The sequence below is a fragment of the Lissotriton vulgaris genome, chromosome 6 (genome assembly GCF_964263255.1).
Source record: "Lissotriton vulgaris chromosome 6, aLisVul1.2, whole genome shotgun sequence".
Classification (NCBI taxonomy): Eukaryota; Metazoa; Chordata; class Amphibia; order Caudata; family Salamandridae; genus Lissotriton; species Lissotriton vulgaris.
Window position 1 is genome coordinate 1,182,517,670 of NC_141694.1, and position 23,573 is coordinate 1,182,541,242.

Genomic DNA, 23,573 nt, shown 5'->3' on the forward strand with positions numbered 1-23,573 from the left:
ATGGGCCAGCCCCACAGTATAAAGAACAGAGATATCAAATATTTGAGGTACCTTTCTTGTGAATACCTAGTCATGGTCAAGGATTACTGGTGGCAGTTGCCAGGGCAGCAAAGAAGGCCCTCCCTGGTTCTCAGAAGCAACAGCAAAACTAGAATTTAGGGATAGGATCTGCACTTTTATGTCAGAACACCAGAAAAACAGTTCATATGGTTCCAAATTCAGAGCAAGACGCCTCCGTCAATAGGAAGCTGATTCAAGGTCCATAGTACAATAAAACTAAATCCTGTTTAGGGTTGGTACAAATCAGGTCAGGCAATACTGGCTGACAACACCTGAACCTCAGGCCTGCAACACTCTTACCAAACAGGTGTATTTTGTTTGGTTCTAGTTATCATTGCTAACATATTCTTGAGCCTCATGTGTGCAGGGTGTGTTTCTGTCCTTTGATGAAGTAGATAAACTACTGAATCCCTGCTTGACACATAAAACCGATTTTGCCACCTTTTGAAAAAAAACAAAAAGTGTGCACAATTGGTACTTATTATACCTTGAAGAATATTGAGAGATAGATCATAAAGAAATTTAGTTTACTGCATCATAAAAGCATGCCGAAGTGGGCAGACTAGATGAAAATGCTTGTTTGAATAACATAGGTTTGTGTTTACTAAATTTTCATGGTGTACTCTTAACATGGAATAGAAATGTGAAAGGGGTGACTCATATGTTGTGGAATTTTCATTACCCAGGCTTCTTTGAATATTTATATATGTGAAGAATTAACAGGACAAAATATAAATTATAATGAGTTTTTGAACAATTATTGAAGAGTTGTTTTATACTATCTTTCTCATGGTAACTGTGCACCAAATGAGAAAAAGAAATGGCACTGCACAATAATGCTAAATCCAATTTCACTGAAACTTTCAGAGAATGATCTTCATGCATGTGCTAATGAGAATTACTAGAAACTATTTAGTTACTTCACATTTTGAAATATTTGTTTACGTTGGTACCTTTGAAATGTAGTAATGAGCTAAAATTACATGTGCATATTGCAATGGAATAAAAAAACGTTATAGTGACATAGATTTCAGGCAGAATATAAGGTTTAGAAACTTTAGAATGAAATATTTATTTCCCTAATTTACATTGTGTATTTCATGAACTAAAATTCAATTTGGAACAGCATTTTCTTTCTCTTGCTCGATTCTGTTCTGATGAGAAAGCAAGCCTCATACAGTTTCAATGGAAGATGAAACTATGTTTCATAAAAAGAGTTCCCATGCACATACCAGGGCTACTTGCAACTATTTTGCTACATCTACTGTGACAAAGTATCCTTTTCAACTCACTCATGGGCCTCTTTTGAAAGCCTATATTTTATAATTATACATTTTGAATAATTCAAGTTTACATGATCATCTCTATATTTTTGCTATAAAGTGTGTCTTCTTTATGCTGCATGATAATCATCCTATATGAACTGACCAATGGACTGAGCAGCCTGATCGGAGGAGGTGAACCAAGAGGTGTAACCTCGGGACTAGGAAATGATATTATGCGTTGGATTGATGATCGGATACATCATCACACTCTCTTTCTTTTTTGCAACTTGTTTCAGCACCTTTCCAATGAGGATTGCTTCCTATCGGACTGAGAGACAGCTTTTGGACTTGTGGACTCTTGGCTGGTGCATACGCTGTGTGCGCTATTCCTGGACTTCTTTCCCTTCCTGGGAGAGAATCTCTGACCTGACATGATCCATGTCCTTTCCTGAACTCTCCCTCTAGAACTTTGGTAATTGATGGCCTGAGAACAAGAAATGTGATTACTGATGCCTGAGTGTGATGCATTTACCTCCTTAAGTTACTGATACATTCTAACCATTCATAAATCCTGTGTCTGTATGACTTGTCTCCAATGATTGAGTGTGCATTCCAACAGTATTAATGAGGGATGGGAATTCTCATAGAGAGGTCGCTAGTCAACAGGTCCTAATGTTACCATTTTGCAAAGCTTTAACAGAATTACTTGTTTGCATGGTTCTAGCCGACTGAATTTCTTCAAGAGATTTGGTCTAGCAGTAACAATCCTGTACCTGTATAGTGAATTGTTGAGAGTCATATACATGATTCTAATTACAAGCCAGTGAGTCAGTTGCCCAATTCCTGGTCCTCATTGGATAACTGGATTGGATCCTCTATATCCGACCCCTGCCGTCACAGTTTAAGATCCATCGGAGGACCAAGTAAATGACTCTGAGTTGTAGTGCCAATAAAAATTACGTTCAAGGTAAGTGGCCAAGTGGCGCTACCTCTATGCTGCTGCAGCAGACATTCTCCAAAAGTCCAGACAAATGCAGTCCACTGGCTCAGTTGGGGTATTTAGCTAATACTGAATGGGCTGGCAGGAAGACAGGGATAATCAAACTGCAGTACCAGGTTCTCCAGATAAAACAACCAAAATGGAAGCATGGTTTAAGGCTTTAACCTTAGATTTTAATGACTGAGAGGAAGGACACCAAATCACCCAGAATAAGTGTATTTTCCGAGGACAAAGCACAGACTCCTGGAGTGAGATTATAGTAATTTACAGGCCTTAACATAACCTTATCAAAACACATGAATGTGAACTGTGCCTCAATACATGCCAGATACCCTCTGCAGCTATAAGCCATCTCTAGGCAGGTATGCAAGCAGATTTATTTAGGTCAGGCCTGGCCTCTAACAAGGCTTGGGCTAGCAGTGGTTTTCAGCTACGAACCAGACAAAGGTGAAACCACAACAAAGACTCAAAGAAGAAGTCCCAGAAGTTTCTCCAAGGACAAGGAATTTGGAATGGCTTGCCACAGTGCAGTGAACCACCAGACACACCATACGATGAGAGGGCTGAGAGATGAGTGGATTTTATCCAGAGAGGGCTGGTAGACTTCTCTCCAAGAGATATAGGTAAAGGTCCTATGCACCTCACTAGAACCAGTCTCCTCACAGTCTTGTGAGAGGCCAAACCAATGCTCTAAGACTCATAAGTGCATAATTATCTAGCTAGCCCTGCTGGTCTCTTGGTGAATCAATACTTGAAGAACCAGAATAAGAGTCCTCAAAGAAAAACAAAGGCTGAATCAAAAGCTAAAGAAAGATAAAAAGAAGGGAGACTGGCAAAGCTATAACATGGTGTGAGGAAAGTCATCCCTACTTATCCACACTGTCCACAGCAAAAAAGAATGACCAAACAACTCCAAGGGAATTAACATACCAAAATGCCACAAGCTCCACATCCATTATACCTAACATTCCAATGGAGGTGATGCTAGGGTTGGCCCAGAAGTGAAATTAGAGGGAACCTAGAAATTCTTCAGGAAACAATACAGTTGTAAAGAAACTCAAACCGTTGAGAAAGGAGCTCCTGGGAATGGCTCGCCCCCAGACTACTGATTTACGTGAGAACAGCTGAACAATACATAAAAGTGACACATAAGTACCTTCAGGATCCAGCAGTTTTTCTATCCCTAAATGTTGTTTGGCAATGGTGAAAGCGTGCTCCAGTCTCTCAGTTGGAGACATCTTCATCACCTTTTCCCAGCTGAACAGTTCAGGTCTGAAAAGGGAAAAAGTGAGATCTTTGCATATACGGTCCACATTGTGTATCATTTTTTTTTAAAAGGAAAGCATTTGACTTGTGTAACATCAGAACCATACCAGAGAAAATATGTCCTAATACTATGATGCAAATTTTCTTTCAAAAACACCCTACATTAATTTACAGCTCTGTTTACAACCACAAGTACTCCTTTGCCTTTAATAGTAAGTATGAAGACCCTTTGGTCTCACTCACTAACAACTAAAGTATGGGATTGCCTGTACAGCTATGACACTGATAATTCATGTAACACACATACCATTTGGGAAACTGAATGCTATATTCATTTGACGATGTGTTTCCCCTCGGCTTTGTTATCCTCATTTTTATGTTGTGAATTGATATTTTAAATAGTTAATTTTACACATAATTGACCCTTTATAAGTTATAACGAAGCATTAAAGAAGATATAGAAGTGACTATTTTCAGTATATCAAAAAAAATAATAAAAACAATGACAAAAGACCTAGTTAGGAAACATTTAGTAGAGTTTGCAAACATATAACCTTTACGCTGTTCCATAAACACAAACGCTGACCAATGTCTGTTCCATTAATCTGTAACTTACAGGAGGTTTAAGGTGTTTCATTCCATCAGAATTTATAGCAGAATGTGTGGGTGGAAAGATAGATATTCTGGTTTAAGTAGGTATTTTATTTCTGATTATAATTGGAAGAGAAATTGCCACTAAATAGCTTTAAAAAATGCAAACCGTGCATTTTAAGGTCGTTCTGCCTAAAGGGACGTCACTATCCTCTAAACATAGCAAAGAAACCTAATGATAGGTGATCCAACATATTAAGAAGGATGGACGGCCACAGTATTTCCAATTTGCAAGCAAAAATAAAAAAAAACACTTCACAAATGACAACATGCAAGCACAAATAACACTTTAATAACAAAGTCATTCTTAGTGCTTCATATTCTAGGTAAAGATTTAACACAAACCTTAACAAGTGCTTGAGTAGGCTACAGAGAATGAAATGATGTAGAGGAGAAAACAGAGAAAATTCAAGGGCATCTCCTAATAATTGCCACACTTGGCACTGTTCCCTTTGCGTAGGGCAAACAAAATCAATCCACACTGTGACATTAGATAATTACAATCAATAATGATTTCCACTGTAAACGGAAAATACAGACACTGTATGAAATGAGAAAATTGTGCATGCATGAGGAAATATGTAATAAGAAATAATATAGTAATAACATACTACCGGTCATCAGTGAGCAAAACTTGGAAGTAACTAACAAGCGTTAGAAATTTAGAGATCTCGGTACGACCCACACATAAGTGGCTGTACTACTGCATACCGACTCCCAGGATATCATAGTACAAGAATATCAAGTTCAAAACATTGAAAGGGATTGCATATACAGAATTATAGATTTAATATTTCTAAAACTAAATGTATGCACATTGATTACAGTACAATACAATACTAGTCAGTAGAGTGTGCAGCTGCAGCTGAAGAAGCGTCCCAGCGCTTGAAGACATATGTACCACATAGGGATATATATGTGGAGTTAAGAATTGAAAATCTAGACTAATTAACTGGTCAATTTTTCCCCCCAATAGTTTCCCCTCGCTATTTTAACCTAATGATATTTTGAGGTCAAGATTTAGGGTGCACATCAACCTTGGCTTAAGTGTGTGCTAGCGGAAAGTACTGATAGAATTACCATATTGAGAAAATCACCAAGAAGCTACTAATAACCATGAACAAAAGCAATTTCACATCTTCTAGCAACAGAAAACATCAAAGGCATAACACGTCGGGCAAGAAAAGAGAGGTTTGTGGGGTGTAGGGCCCGAAAGCACTCAATAATGGCCTGACTTAATAAATTACCCAGGCATACGTCATTGCACCAAGGATAGTTATGGGTCTGCTAAATTAAGATCTCACAACACTGATAGCAGCATCATCAGAAATTTACAACCCTGACATTTGAAAGAGTCTCAAATAATGTAAAAATGTCAAACACTAGCTTGTTTCTAGGGTGCTTTTTATGCGAGGTGGAAATATGAAAATGATAAATACAATGCAAGACTTATAGTGCAGAGTACCTTGGCATGAGCCTCACACACAGGGAAGAAAACGATCCCTTAATAGATTGCACCTCCCTGAAATCATGATATAGTAAACTATATCCCTTAATAGGTAAGGAAAGGATGGATGCCAACTCTCACAGAAAGGACTGTTTTTTCGGCGGCTGCAGAATAGACAACAAATGTTCGCAACATAAATCCTAAAAGGACCTCTATTTGCATCTCACTCAATGGGAGTCCCCGGAATTAATTTCTTCACTATGGAGTGGAAAAACAAGGCCTATTCATTGCTATCCGGTTTGCAAACTCCACTCAAGTCTCATGTCTGTAGAAATCAAAACGGAAGGGGTCCAGACAGAAAAAAATAATGGGCACTGCTGCCTGCTTATCCATTTTAAGGTACCACTAGCAGGGATCAGAGCCCAAAGTGATGCAGGTCAGCAACCAATAGTGAGATGCCATTGGGCGGCCTGAGCACACTGTAATGCTGTGGTTGAAGTGTGATCAAGGCAGGAAACCTCGCCGACGCTGAATCAGTGAGTAACATTACATATGATGGATGGAAGAAGTTCTTTGTCTTCAGGCACAACCAGAGGGAGGGTTAAGCAGCATGCCTCTGGGTGTAGATGCGCCAAAAAGTGCCTGAAGTTAGTGGAGAGGGCTCCTGGCAGCTGCAGGTGAATGCTGAATTAAGCTGAGCCAATGCCAAGACTTGAACCTCGTTCCGGAGCTCCAAAGTCAGCAATGACATCACATCCTCTCCTCGCTTCCATGGTCAGCAGTTGGTTCTGTTTTAAGCTGTGCTAACAGACGAAATGGGCTGATGCAAGCTGCCCAGGCTCTTATATATATATTATTTTTCACAAATTAACCATTGGACTGCTGAGTCATTACATTAGTTAGTGGACAAATAGAGTTGCTGGCAACTTTGGACGTGAAAAAGCTGGATGAAAATGAAAATAAGTATAGAAGAGGAGAGACACTAGGAAACAATGAAGAGGAGTGTGGCAGTGAAGACCGAGCAGCAGAGAGCTAATGGATGGACAGATATTGTGGATAGAGAGCTTCTGGACTGGTTGATGTTCCTGACGCTACAATAGTGCCTGCATTTAAAATTGAGGTGTACACAACGTGATAAGAGCATACAATGTCGAGGTCGTGGGATTTCCACTATATCCAACAACAAAAACAGAGAAAAGGCTGTTCTTTTTGGCAGAATGCCTGGCATCCCATCTAATCCAGACCCAATTGATGAACAAACAAAAAAAAGCATATAGGCATCCCTGCAGATCATCCAAACCGTCTTTCAAACCTAAATGCAGCAACGTCATGGTCCTGCTTAGAGACTGAATTGCACACATTCATCCTAAAAATGTTGCAGTTTTGAAACACTATTAGAAAATTAACAATAAGCCTATCTTGTCTAGCAAAGACGTTAGTACAGAAAATCAATAAAAAAAAAGTTGGTATAAGAAATCGACAAGCTTTTAGGCATTTTGCATCATTATGAAAACAGGCAAAATGAAAGTGATGTAAGGCAACACGTTTATTTCTGGGGGTTTTTCCCTATCATGTCAAGGACAGCTCCCGAACAAGGTGAATCAAGGTTTGGGACTCTGGGGACCCACATGCTAAAGAGCAGAGGTCGTTGATATTGTAAGGTACTAAGTATAAGTCTCTCAGTGCTATCCCATCTTTCTGCTCACATTTCTTACTTCCTTATATCACCCTTATTTATTTTAAGACATATTGTAGCTTCCTCAGAACATACAGGATCTCGCAGCCCATCCATTGTTTACCACTGGTTGGCTTTACTACCAAACTAATGTGCCTACTTCTTATTCAATGGCTTTTTGAGTTCCAACTAGTCAATCTTGTGTTTTCCCTCCCACAGAGCATCCTTTTTACCATCTCACTCCAACTGGCTGGTTTCTATGATTTACCTGCTCATTTTTGGAGAACTACTTTTTAGTTTTTGTTTAAGCACTCTATGGGACTGCATGTGTTTTACATCGGACGCTCATGTGCTCTCCCACATTGCTATCTCTCATCCATGTGCTTCTCTCACCACACACATTCGTGCTGCTGTGTAATATCCATGTGCCCCTGTGCTTGATACTGCCTTTTGGCTAATGTTTCTCCCTTCTTCCTATGTTACATCCCTCATTTTACCTCTTGCCAGCCAACAATGTTGCTTTATCCCAAACACCCACAACCAGTTAATCCATTTAGTATTTTTATATTTTTTTTAAAAGCACTTTTGCTTTACTTGTTATTTTATTTACTAATCTATTGTTAGACCTGGCATCTTTGGCGAGGTTTTTCCTTTTTTTTTGCCTCTACCTCCTGTATTTTTGATACTGTGCGGGATTTCGTTTTTGCTGGTTTAGATGCTTTGGACACTCTGCCACTGCTGATCAGTGTCTGAGTGTAAGTGCTCCCTTTGTAAATTGTTATTGTGATTGGCTATACATGATTGGCATATTTGTGTTACCAAGAAGTCCCTAGTAAAGTGTACTAAGTGTGCCCGGGCTGGTAATGTAAATGCTACTAGTGGGCCTGCAGCACTGATTGTGCCACCCACATGAGTAGCCCTAAAATGGTGTCTCAGGTCTGCTACCGCAGTGCCTGTGTGCAGTCTGTGAACTGCCATGTCCTCCTCGTCAGTGTCCCCACTGACCGGGCCTAACCCTCCCCTTTTTGTGCACATTGGTCACCCCTATGGAAGGCCCAAGGTACCCCCTCGGGCAGAGTGAAGTGTATGTGAAAGGTAGAGCTTATACTTGTGCAGGTGACATGCTCTGGTAGTGAATTACAGCCATTTTAGTTTTTCACTATTGTAAGGCTATCTTGCTCCATAGGCTATCATGTGGGATGCTGGCTACATTGGCTACCAGCATATCTTTCCATAGGAGCAAGATAGGACATAAAAGTCTGGTATCCCTGAACTCTGAATTTATTAACCCATCATGTTTGAAAAGAGCACTTTTAGAAAGTTGCTGTTCTCTTGTCTGACCTTTCTGTGTGCCTTGGCTTGTTTGTGAATTGACTGTCTGGTTTGAGAGTTACAGGGGCTGGGGATTCCTCTGGTGGCTGGCTGAGTCAGCCCTAAGCTGAATGACTGCATTTGCAGCTTGAGTGGGGGAGGAGATAGCACCTGGGCCTGAATAGGGCTGTGCCTGCCTTCCACAATGCTGGCTCCACCTCCTGCTGGCCGGCTGACGACACTGCCCCTCACTCTGAAAGGAAAGGAGAAGCCAGGAAAACAAAGTGCTCAAGGAACACCCAGAGCTGGTTCAGACAGGGCTCAGGCCCCACTTGCACAAAGAGAACAAAGACGTTTAGGGGTATAAGTACAGGACCCCTGACAACAGCAAATTAGATCATCCTGGAATCAAGAAGGAACCTCTGCCAAGGAGAAAGCTGAAACGGAAGAAGGAAAACTGTCCTGCTGTTGCTCTGCTGGACTGACCTGCTGTTGCTTTGCTGCCAAGGAGAGGGGAAGGACTTTGCTTTGTGCTGTGTCCCCTTGCTTGGCGGAATCTCCAAGGGCCTGAGAAGAGCTGGCTCCCTGTTTTTGAAGTCCCAGGAACAAAAAGACTTCACGCCCAGCTTCCATGAGCTCTTCTGAGAGAGCTCTGTCCTTCCTGGAGTGCTTAGCCCATGTGTGGTGCCTCTGGAAGCTGTACCTGTGTTGGGGAACTGGAAATCACGCTTTTAAAGACTTTGCTACAGAAAATCTATTGCAAACCCGACCGAGCGTGAAAATTCCATGCCGCTACGAAGATCGAGATTGTCGCAGCGCCTGCTGCGCTGCCCAAAGACGTTGCACCCTTCGTTAGCTGAAGATTTACGCCGCTTCGAACATCGTCGCAGAGCCATTGCATCGAGGAGCTACGTGAGGAAGATCGCCGCTGGACCGCGCATCGTCGCCCCGGAGATCGTCGCAGCCCCCCGAGAACCATCGCATCGTGACTTTGCGAGCCTTTTTCACAACAGAACGTCCGCACCGGAATCCATACAAGTCATCGCAAACCTCCCCATACAGATCGGAGTTATCGCAACACACCGCTACATCCAGCGGAATTGTCGCATCGCCTCCCCAAGGTCTCAGGAGCGTCGCAATGCTTGTTTTCCACCGCAACCGCTTCTGAACTTTGTCGCATTTAAAGGTACTGTTGGCTAAACGTGACGCAACTGTCAATTTTTCACGCAACTGTGGATTATTTTATCTCTAACATTAAGAACTCTTTTGCAACCATATTCTTGAACTGTGTATGTTGGATTTTTGTCGTTTTGGTCTTGTGTAGCTTAGATTAAATACCTTTATTTTTCTAAACTGTTGTGGAGTCAGTTTGTGGTGTTTTCACTGTGTTACTGTGAGTTTTGGTACAAATACTTTACACATTGCCTTTGATAAGCCTCGGCTGCTCTTGCCAAGCTACCAAGGGGGTGAGCAGGGGTTATCTCAGAGGTTTCCTCCTTACCCTGACTAGAAACAAGGGTCCCTATTTGGACAGGGGTACCTACCTGTGCCAACTAGAGACCCCCAGTTCTAACATCTATCTTGCATAGATAAATACAAAACAGAACTACCATTGTAATGCGAGATAGCAGCCCAAATAATTCACTAGGCAGGCCCACAAATTAAATATGACAAAGGCAGTAGCCTTCCTGGGGACGGTACTCTTTTGAAACACAAACTTTTTCGACTATTCGGCACTAACAAGACCGAAACACAAACCTTTTCGACTATTCGGCACAAACAAGACCATTGCAAAACTATGAACAATGGCAAACATTTCTTATGCTGAGGAGTCACGCATGCTTGGCTGTAAAGTATTTGATACTTACTCCATTCCACCACAGAAAAGAATTACAGCAAATATATTACCAAAAGGAAACTATATAATCTGAATGCTTATAATGAAATAAGAAGGAACAAAGGGGAAGAGGATGTAGGCAAAAATAAAAAATAAACCTCCCTGTATTAGAAAGGACTTAGAGTACAAAGTGTGTCCTTTTTTCCTGACAACCATATTTCAGAATAACAAAAGGTGATAGAAAGCAAAAACCTGTTGGATGAAAGGAAGTGCCATTTGTAAATTGAGTACTGGCATTGTTCTAAAAAGTTAAGTCCAGGGTTCGAATCAAGCCACAGCTTTCAATCAGGCCATGAAGCCTGTCTTTCACGCTTCATTTTGGAACAGGGCCAGTATTAAATTTACATATGGCTAGTCCCTATCCGTCAAGGCACAGACAAGTTGAAAAACAAAGAGAAGGAATAACTCCCAGTAATTAAGACTGAGTCTAGTTTACCATTTCCTTCCATCCATCACTTTTTTGCTCTTTATCTCCTTTTTTTGATTTCTACTACACCGGACCTGCCAATAGCCGCATCTAGTTATTAAGTCTTCTTGTTATGTTGGATCCCAAATAATCAATTGATTGACTACAGAAGGAACTGATCTGGGGCCGTATTATATAAATGCATGGTGGACGCAAAGGCGAGTTCGCGTCTGCCCAGGCGGCCGCGCATTCATCATAATCTGGTGCATTTTCCTTCATTGCACCGGGCACACCTTTTTAAAGGTGCACCCGGCACGACAAAGGAAAATGCGCCACATGCATAATACGGCCCCAGATGGGGAACACGGCTATCTCCCCGATGTACCTTCTCCGTGTGTTGGCACCTGACATATACAGGCCGCCTCTAGGTCTTGCAAAGTTACCCACCTGCTTCACTGGCATGGCATCAGAGGACAGTCTCATTATGGGTCATATCCTTCAAAATACTAATCAGAGCAGGATGTTTTTGAACTTAGAATCGGACACTATTCTTCTTACACAATTTCAAGAAACAGCTCAGAGCCCTAGTCTGAATCAGCTTCATTGTGCCTGTAAGTTAAAAAAATCACGTGTCTGATGGCATTGCGACTGCACCATTCAGTTGGTATATTATCAGCTATAGAAAGGCACGAATACCTATTTTTTGCTTGAACAATTATCATGTTGCTGTTACCCAATTAGATTATATTATTGTATCTAAGCAAATCTTTTAAGTCTACCGCCTTAGTTCCATGTTTTGGGTAAATCTAGAAAAAAAATCTGTAGTGCTGCAGACAAGGTCTTTGTGCACCAGTTGCATTTCATATAAAAAAAAATTAAAAATTGTACCTCAATAGAGTGACCTATAATATTTATTGCTCACCTTTTTACTCAATCTTTTACACTTTTATTGTATAGCACAATATATAACAAATAAATATATGCTTTGAACTGTACAATCGCTAAATGGGCACAGTGCGCAGTTTGTATGGCAACGGTACTGGAGAAAGCCAAGACGTAGTCATGAACACAAGGACATTTAGGGATGACATGTTTCTCACTTACTTGTGCCTGTGGATCAGAGCATTAAAGGCAAGTCCATCTGTCCAGCTTGTGGTGAAGTTTAAAACATTGACCTGGCTATAGGGCCGCGTTGACTGTCGAACCCAGCTCAGAAGAATCTTCTCACTGTTATTCTGTTGCAAATTCGACATGATGGCCTTCATGACATCTTTCACCTGAAATTAAGCACAGACAGATGTATCCAGAATTTCAACAATTCAGATGGGCCTGCATGTAACCCTGTTCTATTTTATTGTTCACTTTTTTTACTCTAAGTCCCTAATACATTGTACTCTAGATGTTGTTAAACTTTCAGACAACCCTTCTACTCGACTGCCATAAATGCTCACTACAGTGCTTAATTTGAGACTGTGGTTTCCAGTGCTCAGCACCGGCTCTTAATTGTCAGCACCTGCACTTAATTGCTGGAACCTGTATTTATGACAGCTGCCACGTGGTGGCGCTGTTTTTGCAATTTAAAAGATGAGCAGAAAAACAGCTATTTGTTAATTAAATATACATTAAAAACAACGAATACCTGCCAATCAAGCCATTCTTAAAGCTTTGGCGGATTCGAATAGTCTGAATTGTTACACTTGTAGCAGTGTGATTGTTAGTAGTTGTGTAAGTACAGCGGCAATGTATTGTATTGTAATTACATTTATATAGCGCTAACTACCCCTGACGAGGCGTTGAAGCGCTATTTGTGTGGTGCAAACTACAGTGGCCTCCTGACGAGCGCCCAGGCGCTTACTTTTTCTTTTTTTACAAATTAAGCACTGGCTCACGAGTACAATACAAAGATATGAGAGGTTATGTAGCTTCTCCGACCACTATGGTCATTTCTAATACATGAGTGTGCCTGTATTATGAGCAGTAGGAATTTGAATTATGCTAGCCAAAATGTTGTTTAAATCTATATATTATGTATGTTTGGGTGCTTTTATTGTACAAAAATTGCAGGGGTATAAACTCCATATGAAACATGAAAAATATTATTTCATGGTTTCCTGTGAAATAGATTTAATCATCATAATGGGAGCCCACAAACCGCTCTGCAGAGCTTTACAACTAGCAAAGCTACAAAGATCATGAAGTTTGAAGGACCAAATTATGTAGCAAGGTTATCTATAATATGCAGCAGAAAATGCAATTATGCAGCATACTTTATGGGAGTATTATTTTCATCCATTTCAGTTACAAACATATTATTCTGTGAAATCTGGAAATTATAAGTCAAATGTGTTAAATACATACATTTACAGAAAAAGCCTTGTAGCCAAAGAATCGCATGAATTCACCATTATTCGCTTTAAAAAAAATCTACCATGAAAGGTAAACAAAAACTAAACATTCTAGGCAGTGCTCAATGTGTCTACAGGTAACAGCAGGCATATGTGTGATGTAAATCGTTTCTCTTCAATTCAGACTCATAGGATGCTCTTCTGTGTTAAAGTATCTACTACTCCGACAACCTAGATCTGTAGTGTATCAAACAACGGAAGCAAAAAAGAAATAAATTAAATAAATGCAAGAGTAGTTGGTGAGCCTCCAATGAACACGAGAAGCTCCAAAAAAGGAGTTGAGTCGAGTGTGAGGACTGAACGCATGAGCGCTCTTCTCTAAGGCACACTCCGTGAGAATTATCTCAATGCCCCCAAATGTACTAGCCTTCAGCAGATCATCCACGAAAGCTCGTCCTTGTGATCACTTCCAGTCTGAGGAACTCTTACTGCAATTACAGTAGTTATGCTTTATACAAAATGGAAGATTTCAAGTGATGTGAAGTAATTCTATACAGGGATTATGGGCATGTAGCAACCCCAAACATGGCTCCTACCTCGAATAGGAATAAAAGGCACAGAGATGTCACGCACAGCCTCCTAGGCCAGATGCGCCCAACAAAAGAGTGTGATACTGCTCAGAGGGTCTCATATATATTCAGATGGAACTGGTTCTTTGTTCAGTGTACTTATATTATTTTTAAAATATTATTTAATATAGCATCAGCATGTCAATGGCCATTGGCACTGATCTACTGGTCAGCTGAGTTAAAGCAACAACATGAGACAACAAACAGCTATAAATTTAATTTCCTGTAGTACTAGTGGTAGCTTGGACCAGAGTAAGTGATTTAAGTTGTAGCCACCCAGTCCAAGATGCTGCTGTAGCATGGTAGCTGTAGATGTCATGTTTCAGATGAGCTTCCTTCCCTGGCAGCTCGGAATGTCTGCAGTTTGTCATTCAGATTAGATGGACAAATATCATAAAACTATTTTTGGGCGAAAAAAACAGGTTAAAATCTAGCCCCTTGTGAATCAGGAACAATGACAGCCATGCACAGAAATGTTTGAAATATTTCTACGCACTGGGAGAAAACTCTCAAGTGCGTCAAGGACATTTGGCATGTGGGTCTTGGAAAGTGGCTCCTCAATTTGGGAGTTAAACTGCAAGCTTTGTGACAAGTGATCCACCATTGTCACCAGTCTCGTTTCCCACAAAGAATGCAGCGTCCTGTAGGGGGAAATGCTACCCACCGAAAGTCCATACCCTAATTACGCGTGGCAGCTCAGGAGCCAAGCTTGGTTGACGTGTAAAGACCTGCTTGTGCTACCCACTCTGATATTAGACAAGAAGAGAAACGACTTATGTTGATCTTAAGGACCATCACTCGATGACTACTGAGGTTAGGGCTTGTCTATTTCTATAGCTTGCCTGTGCAGGACTCCTCTTTGAAGTTGCATAACTGCATTTCAGAGCATGCGCTCTTCCCTGTCATCCAATGGTAGGCCCTTAAAATGGACAGCATACCAGAACAATCAACAAAAATTGTCAACCCACCAGCTGGATGCACGAAGAGGAAAGAAATACTCTAAAATACAGATTAAAATTAAAGAAGGAATGTGTGCATTCGAGATAGCCCTACACGTGTAACCTCCAGGGAGAAAACAAACAATAATGACAAGCCCACCCTCTTCAAAGTTTAAAATTACAGTAATACAAAATAAACCAATTAATTATCCTATCACTGGCTTTTGAAAAAAAGTAAAATTATTTTATCTTCTATAGTTTGCTTTATTAGAATAGTAGTGCCACAAAATTCGCAAGAATCAATGAAGGGAACTTCTCTTAAAATAAAATCTAATAATTATTATTGCTTCTGTTGGCTGGTCTTATAATTCATCGACATAATCTTCACTGTACAAGGACGCAGTAAAATTATGAATGCACTTTGTGCAAGCAGAATGTAAAACAGGCCAGCTGGCAAGAACATAGAGACATGTTAGGAAACATGTAAAAAATATTCCTCTAGTTGAAAAATATTTGCAAATCTCAGAGGGAATTGCTTTCCTTGTACATCCTGCTGAGAAAAACAACACCTAAAGAATTCCACCCCTTTCCCACAATCTTTCTTATTTTGGCGTTTGAATTTTCACATCGAAGACAAAAAAATAGCTTGGATAGAATTCAGTTCTTTAAATAAATCTGTCAAGAAATCAATAGTTTGCAAGCATGATGTTCCAGGTTAAGTTCCTCCAGGACACTTTGGTTCCAGGGGCATGGGCTGCCTGTGACTAAGCGCCATGATATGATCTTTGGTAGCAGGATAAGGTCTTTCAACAAGGTTGACCAATGAAATCACAATCCTTATAAACTGTGGCCAAGTGAATGATCTCAGATATTTATATAAAGATTGTCAGAAATGGCTTAAAGGCTAACAATGGTTTATTTTTTGCCAATGACTCACTATTTTGTTATTTGAATTTTGCTCAGGTTGGCATGTTTTTGAATACTACTAGGACAGGAGCTTCTATATGTTTAGGCAACGCAGCAGTGTAAGGCCTTTGTTTGTGTATGAGGAGCACTCCAGCTAGCACAAATCGATTTTGTCAAAAGCACTGACAACCCTTGCGCCATTTCTGAAAAGTTATTGATAGTGCCTTCTCAATGACATGTTGCATTGTTTTGAAGTGTTTCTGTGGTAGGCAATATCACAGTACAAGACACCTAATAAACCTGTTTCTGGAGGTTGACAAACATACAGTGCAAACCGCACCATGTAACACCCGCTTCTCACGCCTTGAGTGGGATTTACTACTCTATATTTCTCCGCACTCGCCGTAGATAAAGCCGCTGTAATTATTACATATATGCATTCCAGAAAATCTTTTCTTAATTCCTGGCAGGTGCTTAATGAGGCATGTTCAGCCAGAAACATCCGCCAAGTGCCAATTAAATTGAAGGTATTCAGCATTGTTTTCAATATTTACAACAATGAAAGGGTGCGGTGGGAGGAGCCGCTGTATTCACAAACATCAGTGTCAACATCAAAAGTACTGAAGGTGCGGTACCTGCCAGTGGAGGATGATACTCCATATGAGCCCCATGGTTAGCTTTTGGTTCCCATCCACAATATCGGTCCCTCCAATGTTCACCAACTCCACCTGAAGAAAGCACAAGTCAGTAAGTGGTCCCAATTTCATTTCATCACTGCACTTATAGACAGAATCAAAGAGCAAGCTAGTGCTAGGACATGACATTTGGGTATCAAGAATAATGAAATGAGTTAAGGAGAAGTGTTTACTATCAGATTATAAAGGCAACAATGCCCGTGATATATTTCTATACGTTGTAAATATATTTTATACAGTGCTTTACAATAACATTATGCTTTTTTGTGTTGGGTTACCACAGTTGGCAGATTTGCCAATTCAGGAGGTGGAAGAGATGTTATTATTCACTTTAGTCAAGGGGGGGGGGTCCCAGGGTTAATCTTGTCCTTCAATCAACATAAGAAACTAAGGGACTTCCTTTAGATTTGGAGCAGGAGGAACACTGGAAACCAGCAGGCAGTTCTCCAGCCCTGACAAACACTCCGGGTCACCCACTCTATTTACCATTACGGCCATCACTGGCTTACCATCAGCAGAGTCACCGCTGGCTAGGCTGACAGAAACCCGTAATCATGTGGTCCCTCCACAAAGGACTACCAGCATTCTTTGTTGTCTAGGTGGGCAACATTGGAAGCAGTGAAGGCCACTAAGCAGTGGAAATTTCGGGGTCCCCATCACAAATTATTTCCTAATACCCAATCCAACGGTTTTCTACAAACTGTTGCTTTTAAGAGGCAAACTGTTATGTGAATCTGATGTCTCTGGTTTATGTATTTTAAGGTGTTAATGGGTACATTCCATTACTACAGTATTTTCTCTGCAGAGTCTTTAATGTAAAGTTTTCATTTCTTTGAGTTGATTCAATATTTTTTCTATCTTTTGGAAAGAACATTTAGGAAAGCTTGATTGTAATTTTCTTTCACAAATGAATCTTATTTTGATCCATTGTCGTGGGCATCTTAAAGGAGTGGGGCACAATGGCCGGTGCCTACTTTGGCAATTCGACATTGATTGGAAGCATGTTTGAAACAGGCAGGAAAAATGTTATGAGACCCCCACACGCAGGGACAAAAGTCCTTGCACATTGAGACCATTTCGTTTTTGAAAACTGACTTCTACTTATGATTTTTGTATCCTCTGAACATAAAGTTTACTGAGCAGGAGCAGTTTACATGGTACCTGCTTCCCAAATCTTCAATGCTTTGGAGAACTCATCATTGTGGTGGTTGCACCACAGCACAGAGATCCCTGGCAGACTGGTGAGGATTTCTAAGTACTGCAGAAAGTCCTCCAGCTCCAGACACAGCGAAGGACTCTCTGTCATGGTCTAAATAAGACCCTTAGCCACTAAGCCACAATTGCAGTCATCAGACACAAATACATCTACCTTTCACAAGCATCAATGACTCTGTTAACTTAGCAAGATGCAGTTAAATTTGCTTGCACATTTTAAGTAGATATTGAAAATATATATGTGGAGAATCAGATGTTAGAACTACTCCACCAACTACAATATAACACCCTGAAACTCAAAGGCAGGACATAGGGGGGGAAAGATGGTGGATGCATGAACACTCACCTCCACTGCTCATTATCATCTGCGGAGACAAAATGGCACGCAAGAGAGCTGGATGTACTCCAACACAAAGGTCCTAATGGAAGGATACTGTAATTCATTCTTGTCAATTTTAACATCTGCTCGCTAATGAAAATGTTTGAGAATGTTTTGGTTCATACATTTTAACAATTTTTTTTTTTAGGTCTGGCTTTGTCAAAGACGTTGTGATTTGATGAAAATGAATACATTCTATTTGGGGGATTTTTTCCAGCCCTACTCTTCCGCTGATCTGTTGTTGTGTTGTTTCAAATATTTCTTCCACTCACTACAGCATATAGCATGCGACCGGTGGATCCCTGATGAAACCATAACCTCGGCATGTTAATATGCAGCAATGGTGGCTACGTTGTTTAATACAGCCACAGAATACATTTAAGGTTTACAGATCTGAATGTGGCTCAACCTAATGGTCTTGAATTTATGTACATCAGAAGGGTGGGATAATGACTAATAAACTATTATCAATATAGTGCACCCGCTTCAGTGGTGAACTTATCTGTTCCTCAGTTTATTTATCTAGTACAGTATCTCATAAAAGCAAATCAATCTCCATGTACAGAGTATGAAAGCTCTTCATGTTTGATGTGGGTAATAATTGGCATTACCAAATCAAACAATCCCTTTCTGATCCATCTAGACACTTTCTAAATTCTCTTGGTCAAAACCGATTAATAGAGCAAACCTCTCCACGTTCGAACGGGTTATAACCGCATCTACACAAAGCAACTACATTTCAATATTAATACAAAACACGAAAGTGCACACCCAGTGCACAACTCACCCCCAAATGTAATCTGACATATTTAAAGAAAATGAGGAACAAGACTTTGAGATGCCCTCAGGTGTCTACAGATTATCAACTGTTCCAGACAAACAGGTTGTTCAATGAACATGGATAACTGATATAGTGAGAGTTCAGCTCGGCCTCAATGAGATCAGCAAAAATGGACCTCCCTCACCGAGAAGGATTCGATAACTGTCCCCTTCACAGAACTTCCAGAAGCAGAGATCAAGCATGCATAGGGGATGCTGAGTACATCAAGTGAGGGATCATGAAATAATAGATATTACACCAACATATGTCATGACCTTGCAAACAAATTGCTAGGACTTAACAAAATAAATATCAGAAATTGAAACTGCTGAGAACCCCATCTCTTCAGTTTTCCTCCCGAAACGCCGGAACAATGAATTTAAAGACATCTTTTCATAAAACACAATTGTGACAGCTAACAAGCAAAAAACTGCGATTGACCATAACCATAAACTGACACAACAGTGTGTGAATTATCAACAGTCCTGTATAATGAAAGAGATTTTACAGGATAAATAGCGACTATATGACATGAATGAATATGTTTTTTAACTTTAGAAAAATGGGCTCGTCATGTGCACAAAATCTAAGAAGGACTTAGCCTCCTCAACAGGGTGTTTCAAAACATTATACAATAATTTGGAGGCTGTGCCGTTTCTGTGGCTTTAGCGCTTTATATGGCAAACTCTTTTACTGGAAATCTGTATGTAGACAAGAGGATGGGTCAGGTAAATCTGAACTGTCTTGTTCTTGATAAAATTAGGTTTCTTTTTTTAATTTCTTGCCTTTTTATCAGTTGTCACACCAAATCGGTCTCAACATAATAAAGGCACAAAAAACAGTTACCCAGATTCACCGAATGTCAATTCTATATAGATTCGGTTACTGTTGTACAGCAAGACAAAATTAGGCCTCTTTTGTAGAGTGTGACATACAACTCTTCTCTGGTTTAGATATATAAAATCTTTCTGTGATAGCCTGCATCTCACAGATATAGGGCTTACCTGATTTCATAAGGAACAAGCATTGGCAAAGCCAATAGTTCTCGCCTTTGATTCCTACAGCCTTTGCCAATACATTTAGCCATGCTAAAGAGGAAACAAGCCTATTGCATCTTTATCGGCATGTGCACCACACATGCACACACCTACAAAATGATGCAGCCAATTTTTTTTCTTTTTTCTTTGCTGGTCCAGCTCAGATCAGCAACTGAAGAATTCTTTTTTTCCGCAAAAGTAAATCCTTGTCTCTTGTTACCCCGCATTCTCATGTTCTCAGTGTAGCCAGTGAATTGAAGCCGGTGCATTGAGCCCAGGCAGTGCCATTGTAATGCCTGAAGAGCTGAAGCTCTTATGTTAGCCTTTTAAGCATGTGTTCCTGAAGCTATCATTTTAAACTTCTTCACCTACCCTGGAAAATGGATTCAATGCAATGCCATCATCAATGCACTATCATCACAAGGAAGCCCTGGAATCATGCAGTGGAGACACGAGACGACTGGAAGACCGTTATGAAGAATTGTAGCAGGCTGAGCCTCTACACAACATAACAATTGGATGCAAGAAGCAGCACAGTTGATATCTATGTGAACAGCAGGGAAATGTCACCAGGAGCAGTAACTCTGCCATCCTTCAGAGTACATAAACAAAGTAGAATCCACTCTAGTGGTGGTAGTGGTCCCTACAATGGTGGGGAGCACACAGTGTTGTGTAAAATACCCCTCACACACCAACAGGCCCCTTGGTGTCATGCTTCATCATCGGGGTCTTCGCACCCCTCTACGGGATGCGGCGTGCTACGACTTACGACTACGTAGGAGCAATTGAAGTGAGATATGTGTTGGTGAGTGTGTTTTTTTTTTTTAAGTGTGAGTAGTGAGAGGTGAAGGTTTAAAAAAATACCTGGCTCGTAGGGTAAAAATAAACTTTATTAAGCCCTCAGCTGCTATCGTTAAAAGGGTGCAGGGTGAGGTTGTTACTGTGTTTTAAGGTACATCAACCTCAGAAAGTGCGTCGACATGACATGTTTCGGAGTGTGGAAACTCCTTCTTCAGGACGAGGCAGTGAACAAACCTCCTCACTTTACTCACATGTAGTGTGAGGGGTATTTTACACAACACTGTGTGCTCCCCACCATTGTAGGGACCACTACCACCACTAGAGTGGATTCTACTTTGTTTATGTAAATTGCTAGGGGAGACCGAGTCCACTTTCCCTCTCCCTCCCTCCTTTGTTGAAAATGTATCCTTCAGAGTACTTCATTTGTAAATAAATAGGTGCCGGGCCCTAGTGAAGAGACCATAGCAGCTTGCACCGCACACTGAGCTACTACTGAAAATTCAGACTTTGTATACATTAGAATTGAGTAATTCCTGCCACCCAGGCTATTTTTCTAGCTTTGGGTGGCAGATATTAGTCATTTTAATGTATATAAAATTAATTTTAAAAAACTGCTGTTGTGTTCATCACACAATTGGAAAACAGCACCACCATGAGGCTGGCTGTCATGAGTCCCGGTGTTGACAATTAAGTGCTGGTGTTAAGCACTGGAAACCACTGGATCAAATTAAGAACTGATCCTTCAGTCTGCAAGTGATTGCTAAGATCCAATATATCCTTGCAACCATTTGGTCAGCAGATTCTGCATATAAAACTAAAATGTCATATTCTATAAGGGGCTGTACATGGATTCTTCGGCACAGTGGGTGTTTGAGCAAAAGCCTATGGATGATTCCTCTTATTGGCAAAGGTTAAGACAGGCTCACCTTGTGCAGCATAGCATGCAAAGTGATTATGCATGCTCTGGACTTCAATTGTGCAGGCTAAGGCTTGGTTTACAGTTGGATGATAATGGAAAATCCTCATTTTGGAAAAAAAAACATAATTATGAGCTTGAGCACTTTAATGAATTTATCCAATGCCTTTGTTAATTTTATGTACTATTGAGCCGAGTGGACACTTTCATTTTTGTGACTAAAGCTAGAAGCTTGTGAAGATGTTGAACTTGCACAACTTCAAAGTCACAGTGGTTTGCCCTAGCTCAGTGGGTTTATTCTAAGGCCAGTCTTTACAAATATCTGACGAACTGCACCCTTTTTCACCAAATCAGTGACTCGCACCTCTGTACTTTCTATCAGCAATATTCCCGCGGCATTCTCCCCGGTATTGCTTTTGGCATCCTCCTGGAAAGTTGCAAATTCAAATGCTGCTATGTCGGTGTACATTTTTTATACTCTTTCTGTTATGCATCTTCTATGATTTATAGAATGTTGGGGGTCATCCAGTGACGCCCGTATTCTATATTTTCTGGCTCTTTTCAATATATTTCAAAGGGAAACGGCCTTTGCAACACGGGCTGAGCCTTGCGTGTCCCTACCCGGCAAGCGGAGCCACGCTTGCCTTAACCACGATTATGCATGGTTAAGGCAATGCGCGGTCTAGATACATGGATTGGCGAGCACAGGAAGAATTGGAAGCGGAAGCTCCAGAACACAGTCTGCTAAGCGGGGCTTGAGACAGGCTTTAGGGGGGTGCAGAGTAGTTTTTAGAAGTCGGGGTAGTTTTTAGGGGCCGGGTTTTTTTAAGGGCAGGGGGGCAGCTTTCAGGGCTAAGGGAGGGGTTGGAGTAGTTTTCAGGGATAGGAGACAGTCTTTAGGGCTCAGGGTGGGGGGCTGGGGTCGGGGAAGTTTTTAGAACATGGATCTGAGATTTAAGGCTCGATGGAGGAAAGAGACAGTTTCAGGGCTGGGGTAGTTTTAGGCATCACAGCAGGGGAATGGGTAAGGGACATTTTTAGGACGTGGTGGCGAGTTTTAGGGGTAGGTGCGGGGGACAGTTTTCAGGGATGGGGCAGTAGTAGGGATCAAGGGCCGGTCTGGGAACGGGTAGTTTTAAATACGAGCGGTTGAGTTTTAGGGCTCAGAGCGGGAGGGCTGAGGTGGGATTTTTACCAGGCATATCCTTTGCCAATTATGCCTTTACCACGAAATTGAATGGTAAAGATATGCATGGTAAAGAAATGCGTTGTTAAGACACATTCGTTGTTGGAGCAGCGCTACAGAAACACCTGTGGCTTAGCCATGCGTGCTTCTGTCATACAACCTATTTCACACATTGGTCCACACTGGTACCACCCTCCTGCCCACTGTTTTCCACCAGCTTTTAATGTTGCTGACCCAAGCTCAAACCTTTTTTTGTGCTCAACTGATGCCTGTTCATTCCTCAAATCAGAAACCTCAGGTCCTTCTATTGTGTCTTCTGGGTAACTCCTTACTCCCATCACCAATTCGCCTGCTCCAACCATACTTTACACAAAAGCCCTGTCTAGCTTTATTTGTTTGGTTAGGTGTTTCAACTTTTTCCATTCCACACCCAATGCTGGACACCATGTTAAAGAGAACGTTTTGTAAGCGTCCGTCAGTGGGATCAGCTTAGTGAAACGTGTGCGTGACCCGCTTCATCACAATAGTCAGTGTTCCTTCAGCCCAGTAACTAATGCCATAATAGTATAGTATTGTTATTCTTTTTATCTCTTTTACTTTACAGAGAGCTTCTGAAGTCCAAGGGATGAAGTTTCTCTGAAGTATCATATGAGAACAGAGCCAAGGAAAACAAATACTATCAAAGCCAAAATGTCTGGGTTTATTGTGCTACGCATTTCGCGAGGAGG

At 41.0% G+C, this 23,573-nt stretch overlaps 1 protein-coding gene across 4 annotated transcripts in view; it reads right to left on the reverse strand.

Annotated features, from left to right (window-relative positions):
- Positions 1–23,573, reverse strand: part of UTRN (utrophin) — a 1,497,630-nt gene that overhangs the window by 1,140,101 nt on the left and 333,956 nt on the right. For all 4 annotated transcript variants that reach the window (XM_086927281.1, XM_086927282.1, XM_086927283.1 and 1 more), the window contains 3 exons: positions 16,432–16,524; positions 12,083–12,255; positions 3,482–3,597 (listed from right to left, as the gene is read on the reverse strand). In XM_086927281.1, the coding sequence (XP_086783407.1) occupies positions 3,482–3,597; positions 12,083–12,255; positions 16,432–16,524 (382 nt within the window). The remainder of the gene's footprint in view (positions 1–3,481; positions 3,598–12,082; positions 12,256–16,431; positions 16,525–23,573) is intronic.